The following is a 13,197-nucleotide window of genomic DNA, read 5'->3' as shown; positions in this document are numbered from 1 at the left end:
TTCTTCTCAATCATTTGCATAATCACCAAAGGCAAATTCAAAGACCATCAAAGGCTACTCCAAAGGCTCTTAAACTACTTCTAAAGCACCTCCAACAACATCTCAAATTTGTAAGTTTTCAAAACTTTCAATTTAGAATTTAAATTGATATTAGGGGTGTTAGAAATTAGTATAATGTAGTACATTTTAGTTATTATATGTCACTGGATGTGTTAGGGGTGTTAGAAAGTAGTAAAAATTTCATTTTGAAGCATTAGGGCAAGGATTTGAAGTTATGCAAATATGGAGTTCGCAAGGGGATTTTGGAAGTGCATTTCCGAAAACACCTCCCTGACCAGTTTCGGAAGTGCACTTCCGAATTTTAGCCAGAGTTGTTTTTTTATTTTATTATTTTCTTGACTGTTTCGCATTCTAATGGCTTTCAATTTTTTCAGGAAAATGGCAGGCAACCCAGCTAGACTCAGACAGGGGAGAGAGACACAGACAGCGGCGACTAGACGCAAGCGGGCGACGCACCTGGAATCGACGCAGGGACAGGGTAAAGTACGAGTACCTGTGCAGATGGACGAGGCTGGTTCCTCATCTGAATCGAGGAGTCGGGTGGTTCGGGTGTCTACTTCCCGTCAGGAGGAGGTACGGGAGGAGGAGGAGGTGAGATACCAGGAGGCGGAGGAGGAGATACCTGATGCTGATCCTCCACACGGGGAGGAGGAGGAGGAGGAGGGGGCTACCCGGGAGGGCCTAGGGACACTTCCGTGATGATTTCCTACCACAAGCACGTCGCTCGACGTGTCTGGGAGGGAGAGGTATTTTTTATAATTTATCCGACTTTATTATTTAACAGTTTTTTATTTAGATTTTTATTTCACATTTTCTTCACGGTCTAATTAACAATCTTGTTTGTTTTTGTTGTTACAGGAAAGGGCGACGATAAAAATGGTGAACCACGCGCAGAAGATTTTTGATCTGTTTAAACCAGAGGCGCAATGTTTTAATGATGTGGTGACTGCTTCCGGGATCAGTGGGTTGTGCATGACCGAGTACACCACTATCAGCCACGACATGCAAGGGGCATTCGTGGAGCGGTGACATAGGGAGACGTCTTCTTTCCACTTACCGGTTGGGGAGATGACGATCACCTTGCACGATGTTCATTGTCTGCTCCACCTGCCGATCAGAGGGAGACTACTGCACCATTCCCGGATACAGAGGATTGAGGCGATCGAGTGGATGGTCGATTATTTGGGTATGGACCCAAACATGGCTGACTATGACTGCCGGACGACGAATGGGGCCCATATCCGGTTCTCCAGCTTGAGAGAGCTATATGAGAACCACTTGGTGGCGGCGGCCGAGTCCGAGCAGGAGGGGGACGAGCTTTTTACGGAGTATCACCGTGCCTGCGCTCTCTGGTGCTGGTTCATGTTCTTGGTAGGCACTGTAGTCTTTGTGGACAAGAGTGCAACCTACGTTGACGTGACTTATCTCTGCTACTTCATGGACCAGACTACCATTCACCAGTGGAACTGGGGGTCAGCTATCCTGGTATACCTATACCAAAAGCTAAATGAAGCCTCCAACTGGAGGACCAAGCAGTTGACTGGATCTTCCATACTCTTGACGGTATGTTTCCTTTTAATTGTTACACATTTATTTATGGTTCATATTTATTTTTAATACATTATCGTGTTTGTCTTTCAGGGCTGGATCATCTCCTACTTCCCTCGCATCCACGGCTTCGCCATTGATCCTGCGTACGATGACGCTTTGCCCAGGGCCGCCCGATACGTTCTCCAAAGGGGGAACATCGCAGTGGGACCATATCGCGGGTACCTCGACCGCAAAACTCACGATGACATTCGTTGGACGCCATTTAATGACTACACTGTTGTTGTCCCATTTGACCGCATCACGTTATACTCTGGCTGGTTGGCATGCGGGGCCAACACCATGGTGAGGTATCTGCCGGAGTGGTGCATGCGGCAGTTTAGACGTGTGCAGATGATACCGAGGTCACCCTTTGAGGATACTCCCGACACAGTTACCCGAGTGGAGCTCACTGCCATATTTGAGGTCTGGGCGCATCATTTGGTCCGGAGGAGTATCGTCGCATGCAGGCACCCAGAAGTGGCATTGTGTAGAGGGGTACGTGACATGGTTCTATCGGGTGTCACATCCTCTGATGACACCCGACGCTCCCAACGCTCCTAGGCCAACATATGAGGAGATCTTGGAGAACCACAGGCTGAGGATGACCATGCCATTGATCTTCTTCCGATATGCCAGCGGATAGAGATGCTTGGGTGGGATGCATTGGATCGAGGTATCATTGCGCACGGAGGTCTAGAGGCGGTTGCAGTCGTGGAGAGGATGGTCGACGACGCGGGCGGTGCGACGACATATACCAGGCAGAGGAGGTCCCAGGGCGTTAGGGTTAGGCATACTCAGTAGGGGGTGCTGGTTTGTTTTTCTTTGACTTTATTGTATTCGGCTTGTATTTCTTGACATTTACATACACTTTCGTACACTATTAGTAGTATATATAATATTAGTATTTTATATAAATATGTCGCTTATTTTATTCAAGTTATATTTTATTCATATCAAACACTATTTACTACGAGCGTTGTTGTTGTTTAATTTTTCATACAGGACTAAAAAACAAAAAGTGTAAGAAAAACAAAATAAAAAATAAATTTTGCATATTTCGGAGATGTATCTCCGAAATAACCCAAAAATGTGAAAAAGGTGTTTTCGGAAATGCATCTTCGAAAACACCCCTATTTGATGATTTCGGAAATGCATTTCTAAATTCTAAAAAAATCTGGAAAAAAAAGAGAATTTCTTTCTTCACCTCCCTATGGGGCTGACCCCAGCGAAAAGCCCTAAATATCTCTACTTCGGAAATGTATTTTTGAAATAATTTTTTTTTCAAATTTTTACAGAATTCGGAAATGCATTTCCGAAATCCCATTTTTTGGGATTTCGGAAGTACACTTCCGAAAAAACGCACAAGTTTTGAAGTATAAAATTATTTTGAAATGGTGGTTTAAAATTAAGATCTTCAAAGATTTATACTATTTATTAGTTAATAAAGACAAATATATCGATTTTAATTATAGGGAACAACCATTTCCAATTTTGGACCGATCAAATAAAACATCTTATAAATGGAATAAGTACATTCCGTTTAGAATAAAAAAAGATATGTTAATAATTTTGGAAATTTGTTATATTGAATTAATAATGATACACAAAATTAGAATGAATTTATTATATTAGAATGACCCAAAAACTGCCATATTCAGTTCATTTTATTTCTATCAATTAATAATTTTTTTTTATTTTGATACTTTGTTTCTTTATTCTTTTGAATCTATCAACTATTATTTTTAGTATATTAAAAAAAATATAAATTTTGATTCCTCTAAATTATTTGCTACTATTTTAATTTTAATTTTTTTTGCAAAGTTTCACGTGGTGCACTTGTGTATTTCAAATGATTTTTTTATGACATTTCATCAATACAAATTTAAATTATTAGTATTAGTTTAATAATTTTCCTATTTAATTTTTAAATTTTATTAATTTATTTATAAATTTGAGTTAAGTTTTAATTGTTAAAATTAAAATTTTAATTGTATTTTTTTATAAATTTTATTGCTTTTAGATATTTTATAATTAACGTAATAATTTTAATTAAAGTTAAAATTATATTTTGTAATTAACTATTAAACTATTTATATTTATAATTTAGCTATTTTATAATTAAAGTAATAACTTTTAGATAATCTCAATAATTTATTTAAATAGTTACAATTTTATAAATAATTTATTTTATAATTCAACTATTTACTTAGTTAATAATAGTTAAAAAATTAATTAATAAAGATTAAAGTTATAAATAATTAAATTAGTAAAATAATAATATTTTAAAGTTTTATCAATGGTATATAAAATACTCACGATACTTGTATATTCAGTATATTAAAATATATATAATTTTTTTTATTAATTTATATGTTCTAATGATTATTTAATGACATATCGTTGATAAAATATATATTAAAAAAATAAATAATGATTAAAAAATAAACAATTAAATTAAGAGAATAATAATATTTTAAAGTTTTATCAAAATGGAAAGAATTAATATTTGAAAAGAAAAGATTGAATAATTATTTTTACTAATTTAAAGTTTTTTTTGTATAGAATTAAAGTACCAAAATGAAAAGAATTAACATAAATATAATTGAATTCAGCAGTTTACTTTTTTTAAAGAACACTTAATCTAATCTTGGAAATTAATCAATTAATTTTATCAGACAATTATATAATCAATTAATTTTAATCTAATCTTGGTAATTATATAATTTTAATTAATACAAATTAATTATATTATTAAAACAATTGATTCACCTTGATTTTTGTTTTCTGTATCAGACAATATTTCGGAAGTGTACTTCCGAAATATTCCAGGGGATGAATTTGAAAGTGCATCTCCGAATTCAACTTTTTTTTTTATTGGAAAAAAAGAGTGTTTTCGGAAATGCATCTTCAAAAACACATTTTTTTTTCTTCCATAAAAATAAAGTGCAGTACAAGGGCGTGATGGTGGCCAAGTGTTTTCATGAAGTTGAAGGTTTTGACTACACAAATACTTTCTCTCCAATAGTCAAACTTGTTAGTGTCAGAAGAGTGCTTAATTTATCCATATCTTAAAATGAGCAAATACAATAACTGGATGTCAATAATGCATTTGTAAATGGTTTTCTAAATGAGGAAGCGTGCATATATGGTTCAACCCCTGATTTTGAAAATGAAGCCCTAGTTTGCCAGCTCAATAAGGCGCTATATGAAATTAAACAAACCCCAATAGCCTGGTTTGATAGGCTTAAAAGTGCTCTTTTGTCCTTAAAATTCAGACTCCATCTCACTATACCTCTGTGATGGTCTATGTTGTTGATGATATAATCATTACTGGAACATCCAAAGCATTCATTCAACAACTTATCACCAATTTAAATCTCCCTTTTTTACTCAAAGACTGCGGTCACCTAGAATACTTTCTTGGCATTGAAGTTCACCATCTCTCTAATGGGTCATTGCTGCTATCTTAGAGAAAGTACATTAGGGCACAATGACTGACCTACTCGTCATAAAGATATAGTTGCAGGTAGAGAGTTAAAGAGTGAGGTAATGAGAGGGTCAAAGAAACCGACTACACGTTTTTTTTGTTGATAAATTATCAAACACTTGTTTCCCACTATGTTGAAGTAACTAAACATCTTTCTCATCCTCTTATTCTTTTTAGACTAGACATGAAATAGAGGCATGTAAAAGAGACCAAAAGATTGCATTCATTCATTATTGAACAACATTACTCAAGGTCGAACTTTTGAGTTTTGTTCAGCTAAAAAATATAGAGCTTTATGTGACCTTAACGTCACTAACATTTCCAAAACTAAGACGCAAAGTAAATCCTATCAACCATGTTATTTGGTACCTAAGAGAATAGTATCTCCTCTAGCTACTGGCATATAGGAGTAACCATTCAAACTTTCACAAAAGGACCCTTCAACCTAATCTAAAGACAGAAGATTAACTTTAGTCTTCACCACTGTATTTCTTGTTTTTGCTTCTTGAACATCACATAACCCTGTTCTTCTTGAAGGTTGCCCAAGCTCCTTAAACAGTATAATGTTGTTGCATAGTGTCAATGTCAAGTCCCTTAAGCTTCACGACTGATTCAACGTGACCCTTAAGAGTATGAAGCTCCCTAAGCCTGTGAACAAATTTAAGAATCACTTATAAATAATTTATTCTATCATCCTCAACGTTCAAATCACTTATTGAATCCTTTCAGGCACAGACTAACGAACTTACCGTGCAACCTCAGCGCGTCTCTTGGCTTGCTCAGCAATCTCAGAAAGCTCCCTGTAGCTATTCTTGTCATTGAAAAGGTTGGTTGTTTCAGGTGACTGAAGACCATGGAGAGTCCTCTGAGCAGTTGCCCACTGTGCTTCTCTCTCTTCTTTGCCGTAGTCTTTCTTTGTTGTGAAAGCAGTCTGTAGTTAGAAAACATAAAATAGAATTTGAATCTTTAAATCTCTTGATCAAGATCAATAATGCAACTAATAGTAATATAACACAGCCTCAAATATAGACTCGTTGCCTAAATGATAGAAATTAAGAAAATTATTATAGTATGAAATTTCTTATTGTTTTACAAGTTTACTCTTCATGAAAGAAAATTAGTGTATGTTTTCATCATAGTAGCTATTACGGGTCGTAGAAAAAGATGTAACATAATTAGGAGTATATTGGTAAAAAAATAATTAATACACTTGAAAGTAATTACCTTGTTCTCCAAAAGATTATCCCAAGCTTTGCCACTTAGAACATAGCGGATTATGAATTTGAGTATATCAAGAGGGAAATATGTCACTAGACTGTACACCCAGATTACACCAGCCCAACCCCATCCCATTCCCTGAATTCTCGCAAAGCCCCAATTGGCATATACTGCTATAAAAGTTGCCACCTGTAAACCATGAAACAAGTTATTGTAATTAATCAATAAATTGTGTTACCAGATGATACAGAAGCTCCTAGATTCTAATTTATACTCACTTTACCCTTGTATTATGCCAATAACTATTTCTTTCTAAAGCCACTGAATAATCGACTTCATTCCATTTCCACATTAGTGTTTCAAAATCTTATTTTAGTTATTAGTTAGAGATGCAGTGTACATCTTTTTAGTGGTGGTTGTGAAGAGGAAACGAGGAACAAAGGTGATCATTGACAGCTAGTTTTTGACAACAATGACACTGCTTCGATAATAAAATCATAAGAGACAGAAGCAAGTTTATATACAAAGTTGATGATAGGAAAGTAAGAGGTTGAAGATTACCAGCTGAGCAATCATAAAAGCACCCAATAGGAGAAGACCAGGTCTTTCCAAAAAGGACCAGCTACGGGACCTGGTGACAAAAATTAGAGCCTGGCTTATAATACTGACTTGTAGGTAGAGGGCCGCCATCATTTCTTCAGGGTTGTTTCTGATAGACCTCACACCGAACTTGTCCTGCAATAATGGAAAATGTGTTCATGGTTCTTAAATTTTTTGCTACTAGATGATAGTATTGAAGGAACCACGAAATATAAATTATTACCGAGAAGAAGTCGGTATCCTTCATGAGCCAGAAAAATACTACTGTCATTAGTGCCATGTAGCTACCTAGCACAACACCAGTAGCAAATATCTCTTTCAATTTCCAACTGTCTGGAAGTGGAGATGGTTTCACTCTATCCTTGGATATTGTCATAATGGTACCTATTGGCATTAGGGTGAAGGAAGTTAAATTAACATTCTTCACAGATAATTGAAGGAAACTACAAAGGTCAATAAAAAAAATTTCTCACCATCATTTAGTATGGCGATAATCAACACCATGAAGGGTGCAAAATCAAACTTCCAGATCAACGCAATGAACATGAAACCAAACTGGCAAATGAAGAATAAATCACATGAATTGTATGAACCATGTATGTAAGTATGGAAAAGAAGTTGACATTTTCTAACAAAATTAAACTTTTTGCACTTACCACAATACGAATGGTGATTGACACAGCATAGATCTGCAACAATCAATATTCTGTGTTTAGAACGCTAAATATTTTTAAATGAAATTAAGCAATAAAATCAAGCAAGGAAGAAAACTAACAGTATAGTTCTTCATCCTTTGAAAAATTGCCCTGCTCGTGAGCACTGCACTTATAATTACACTCAGACCAGGTTCAGTAAGGACAATATCAGAAGCACCTCTAGCAGCATCTGTAGCGTCAGCAACAGCGATTCCGATATCTGCTCTCTTTAACGCAGGAGCATCGTTGACACCATCACCTGTCATTCCACATATATGTTTCCTCTCTTGCAGCCTTTTTACGATTTCATATTTGTGTTCTGCCATGTCACAGGAGGGGATAAAAACAATTAGCATGTTTTCAAAATGTAATTGTATAGTTAACAGAAGAAGGAGTTCTACGATGTTTGAAATAATTGAAAACAATGTGATTGATGATGTTATCATCATCATCACAATGAAGGACCTACCAGGAAATACTCCAGCAAATCCATCAGCCTTCTCAATCAACTCATCAACTGGAAGAGCTGCAACAGCAGCATCCTTGCTTTGACCGAGTAATGACGAAGATGGATACATGTTTGTTCCCATCCCAAGCCTCCGGCCAGTTTCCTTGGCAATGGCAAGCTGATCACCTAGAGAATGTGAAATCCAAAACAATGTTTAAGCTGCATGATTCATTTATGATATGAAATATGAACTACAAGAAAGTAAGAACCTCAAATCTTACCAGTAATCATCTTAACGTTCACACCAAGGTTCAGAGCTCTTGTGATGGTTTCAGCACTATCATGCCTAGGAGGATCAAATAATGGTAAAAGACCAACAAATTGCCATGGTGCACCAGGGCTATCTTTATTTTTCTCAGGTACTTCCTGTTATAAACAGATCATTTAACAGTAGCAATATAATTAGGATATTCAAATAAGTCGAATAAACTATAAATGCTAACAGTTATATCAAATTTCTAGACCTGTCTAGCAACACCCAAAGAACGGAGTCCACGCTCCGCGAACTTGTCAATTACGGAATGAGCTTTCTTCCTGACATCCTCTTTGCAGTTGCAGAGGTTCAAAATCTAATCCAGGGAAAAATATCAATCAGTATCTCCATGATCATAATCATATGATGCCAATATGGTGGCACCGCTTCCATCAAAACAAATATTTTACCTGCTCAGGAGCACCTTTGCTTGACCGATGCCAATTTCCATCAGAGTCAATGTAGGTTAAAGCAGTTCTCTTGTCTACTGGGTTGAATGGGAAAAAATGAATCTCCCTGACACCAGCTCGTGCCTGTGCAATTCAAGACTAGAAGTTAAATTTTCTTTTATCTTTAGCCTAAAATTCATTATCAGAAAGATAAACTACTGGGGTCTAGCACGGGTAGTTGATGTGCAGTTCAATTCCTACTGATAAAAAAAACTAAAAAAAAGATAGTGCATTTAGGCATATTTACTTACCTCCTTTGGATCAGCAAGCATACCAACAATTGCAGCATCTATTGCATCCTGATTCTCAGTCCTAGAAGCCCTTGCTGCAAGAAGGATAACATAATCCTTCTCTACATTCTTAGCAAAAACCTCAATCAAGTTTTTATCAACAGACAGCTTATTTAAGGTCAGAGTCCCAGTTTTGTCACTGCAGAGAACATCCATTCCTGCCATTTCCTCAATAGCTGTCATTCTCTTTGTAATTGCACCTTGTTGAGAAAGCCTGTGAGAACCAATAGCCATAGTAACAGACAAAACAGTAGGCATGGCAATTGGAATTCCACCGATCAATAGAACCAAAAGATTGTCAATTCCATCTCTATACTTGCGGTGTTGAATCGGATACATGACAACGAGCTCAATCAGTATTCCAACAGCAATTGAGCAAATGCAGAAATTACCAATTGCTGTGAGGACTTTCTGAAAGTGACCAACTTGATTGGTGTTGTCAACAAGGTGAGCAGCTTTACCGAAAAATGTATGCACTCCGGTAGCAATAACAACTGCTTCAATCTCACCTTTCTTAACAGTTGATCCAGAAAAGACTTCATCCGAGGGATTCTTCGTAGCCGGAAGAGATTCTCCAGTTAAAGCCGACTGATCAACACTCAAAGCATCACCCTCAAGAAGACGAGCATCCGCAGGAATGATATCTCCTAATTTAATGCTGATTATGTCACCAGGGACTAAAATTGCAGCATCTTCTTCAGACCAGCGACCATCTCTGAGAACCTACAATTTTTGTTACAAGAAAAGTAAATTAACATCAATTAATAAAGAAAATAAACATATAGATCCCCAAACACCAAGTAAATATCCAAGTTGGTTCTTGAAATTGTAGGGTTCTATCAATCTCATCCGCGTATTATCAATATTTCAAAACTATCCGTAGAATTGCAAAATGTTAATCAAGTCCCTCCCTCTCTCCGGGGGATCAGCTATCGAATAAATCCTTAAAATCAATCAGTCACTTTCAAATTCATCCCATATATTATCAACTTAATTTCATTCCAGTCACAACAAATACCAACCTAGGCACAAATAACTTTACAATTTCAAAAATCATTTTAGAATATCAATAACATGATGAATTAGATTGATCTAATCTTACAATTTCAAGAACAAATTTGGAGTAAACAGTCATTTTGTCATATAAAAGTTTGATTCACTGACATTATAATCTCTCAAAACTAACAAAAACACATTCAAGAATCAAAATGATTAACAAAAAACACATTTAAGTATGTTTATACACAGCAATGACCTCTGTAGCACCAACACAACACTCGCACTTGTAATTACATTAAATTTATTTTTTTTCAAATTATTATTGACGTCGGCGTGTCAGTGCCATGTCCGGTTTCCGTGGTCCATGCTTCATAGAAGGACAATTTTCTCACATATTTAAGTATCAAAATCTATGAAGCATCGACACAGACACGGATACTAGACACAAATCCGAAATTGACAAAGACATATCAACATCGGTAATAATTTGAAAAAAATAAATAAATTGAACGTAATCAAAATTGTCGGTATCGTGTCGTCGACACGAACACCGACACATTTTTTTCAAAGATGTCAGTGCTACAAAGATCAAAATAACTATTTACTCACCAATCAATGCATGCAAACAAAGTTAAAAAAAAAAAAAAAAACAGAAATAGCAATAGATTTTAGAAATAATTATACCCTTGTTTTGGGGGCCAAACCAGCCATGAGAGCAGCAGCAGCATTACCAGCATTATTCTCTTCAATAAAACTGATAGTTGAATTAATAACCAACAGAGAAATAATCCCAACAAAATCTTGCCAATCCGGAGGTCTTCCACTTCCATTAGCCAAAGCAATCGCCATAATAGCAGCAGCTTCCATAACCCATGACAAAGGATTCCACATAAACCCTAAAAACTTCAAAAACTTGCTCTCCTTTTTCTCTTCCAATTTGTTCGGACCAAAAACTTGAAGCCGATTCGCTCCTTCGTCGGACGATAAACCTTCTTTCGAACATTTCAGCTGCTCAAACACTTCCTCCACCGGAATCCGTTCCTGAAAACGTTTCAATTGAAAATCATGAATTCAAATTCAACAAAATTCAAAATAAAATAGAGAAAGTTTGATACACGCGCGCAACAAGGCGCGTGAAAAGAAGTGTAGAAAGTTAGTTAGCGTAGTAGTTACTTAAAACGGAATTTATATTGACGCGGCAAAACATAAACAAGCTGATATATGAATAGTAATCTCATCAAATTTTCGTGACTAGTTTAATAATCAACAAAATAAAATCCAAATATTAGCATGCTGATTCATATGGAGATTGAAGATTGTTGATGAAAGTTGAAATCAGGTGTTAACAATTTCTATGTATCAGTCTATACAGAGTTTTGTTCCGATTTTAACTGTGTCTGCGTCTGCGTCCGATACTCAGATTAGTCAGTCGAAAGATCAGATACCGAATTTTCATTAAAAAAAGAATGAACATACCAGATCAACGTTCTCGTTCTTGATTTCTTCAAGACTGATACCTCCCATGTTGAAACACCGTTCAAGATCAATGAAATGAAGTGTGTTGCAGAATCATGAAACTAAATGCAGAGTTTATATGAAAAATAATTTGAAGAAAGAGTGATGCAGCGGTTAGTTAGAGTGACTGGAAGGTGTATATATACTCCAAATGATACATGTATGCAATGCAATTCATGCAATGTATGTACATATATCCATGTCATGCATTAGTATAAAGTAATAACCGGTGAAGGTAAGGTACCAAAGTTTTGTTGGTGAGAAGAATTGAGAATCAATGAGGTGTGTGGTTTATGGGTTTTTGTTTTGAAAGTGGTGGGGTTCCACATACACATGTGCATGGATACTTTTTTGATGCATATATGAGTTATTGTGATATAGAAATTGGGATTCTCTTCTATTGCGTATTCTTTCTTTCTTTTCTATTTTCTTTACTATACTTGTAAAACTTAAATTTCTTTTTTTATTTTTTACATTATAATTATTTTTCTTGTCTTTCTTACGTACCAAATTTTTATACTACCTTATCTTACTATTATTATGTATGTTTTGCTTATTTATTGCTAAGGTTATAGATTTATAGTGTTAGATAATTAAACGATTTAATTAGTATAGAGTCAATGTATGGTCACATTAGTCATACACGTGTCCCTTTTTGTTGCAAATATTTCAATAATCATAGTTGATAAAAAGAGTATGGTACATGAACATTCTCTTATTTGTATAAACTCATTTGATATTAACGGATTCATTCAGCTAATAGAAAAATACTCTACTAAACATTAAGCTATTAAAATGTGATGTTTGAGATATTATTCATCATTGTATTTAAAGAGAAAAGTGATTAGATTATGTTCTATATCTTCAAGCTATTGATATTATTATATGTCTTAGATTTTATTTAGTTTATAAAATATATATCTTAGGATCGAAGTAAAATACTAATTGTAAAGTTTAACTATATGGTTAAATAAGTTTAAAGTTATTTTAAATGTATGTATTTTTATTTTTAGTCCCTCTAAAAATATTCGTCAAAGAATTATTTCTCTAAAGTTAGAAATTTTAACTTTTAGTCCCTCATAATAAAATCGTTGCTAATTCGATCTCTAAATGGTAAACTGTTGTTAAAAATTATCGTTAATTCAGTCGTTAAATTGTAGAAACCGTCGCTAAATTGCATGAGATACCAAAAATTAACATTTCTAACTTTAAAGGGACTATTATTTAATGATTTTTTTTATAAAAACAAAAAAAAAAATGAAAATGTTTAATTTTAAAGGAACTTTAAACACATTTCTCTTTTACGTATGATCGGAATTAAATTGCATTTCCTTTTTAAACATTTATTTAATGTTTGTGTTTTTAATATAAATGGATGTAAAAACCCTAAAACAAATTACTATTTCTAATCATTATATTGGTTTTCATGTTTTTAATATTTTTTTAATATGAAGGACTAGATGGAGTATGTAATATTTTTTCTTTGATAAATGAAAATGAAGATATATGCAAAGTGTAAAAAATATACTATTT

General features: G+C 34.8%; 1 protein-coding gene across 2 annotated transcripts; it reads right to left on the bottom strand.

Moving 5' to 3' along the window:
• Nucleotides 1–5,337: 5,337 nt before the first annotated feature.
• LOC131660563 (plasma membrane ATPase 4-like) lies at nt 5,338–11,827 on the bottom strand. Of its 2 annotated transcripts, XM_058929819.1 has the most exons (15): nt 11,626–11,819; nt 10,834–11,190; nt 9,112–9,873; nt 8,822–8,944; nt 8,623–8,727; nt 8,380–8,524; nt 8,120–8,284; nt 7,731–7,969; nt 7,612–7,644; nt 7,429–7,510; nt 7,179–7,339; nt 6,917–7,090; nt 6,362–6,544; nt 5,887–6,068; nt 5,338–5,785 (listed from the first exon to the last, which is right to left on the bottom strand). In XM_058929819.1, exons 1-15 carry the CDS (start codon nt 11,671–11,673, stop codon nt 5,689–5,691), a joined length of 2,856 nt encoding a protein of 951 aa, XP_058785802.1. In that variant the 5' UTR covers nt 11,674–11,819; the 3' UTR covers nt 5,338–5,688. The 2 variants fall into 2 exon arrangements, with proteins under 2 accessions (XP_058785802.1, XP_058785801.1); XM_058929818.1 differs by having other exon boundaries at nt 7,731–8,284; nt 11,626–11,827.
• Between the last annotated feature and the right edge of the window lie 1,370 nt (nt 11,828–13,197).

Source organism: Vicia villosa, linkage group LG3, assembly GCF_029867415.1.
Source record: "Vicia villosa cultivar HV-30 ecotype Madison, WI linkage group LG3, Vvil1.0, whole genome shotgun sequence".
In the NCBI taxonomy this organism is placed as follows: Eukaryota; Viridiplantae; Streptophyta; class Magnoliopsida; order Fabales; family Fabaceae; genus Vicia; species Vicia villosa.
Note: the sequence above shows the minus strand (reverse complement) of the source record. Positions and strands in the feature narration are given on the sequence as shown.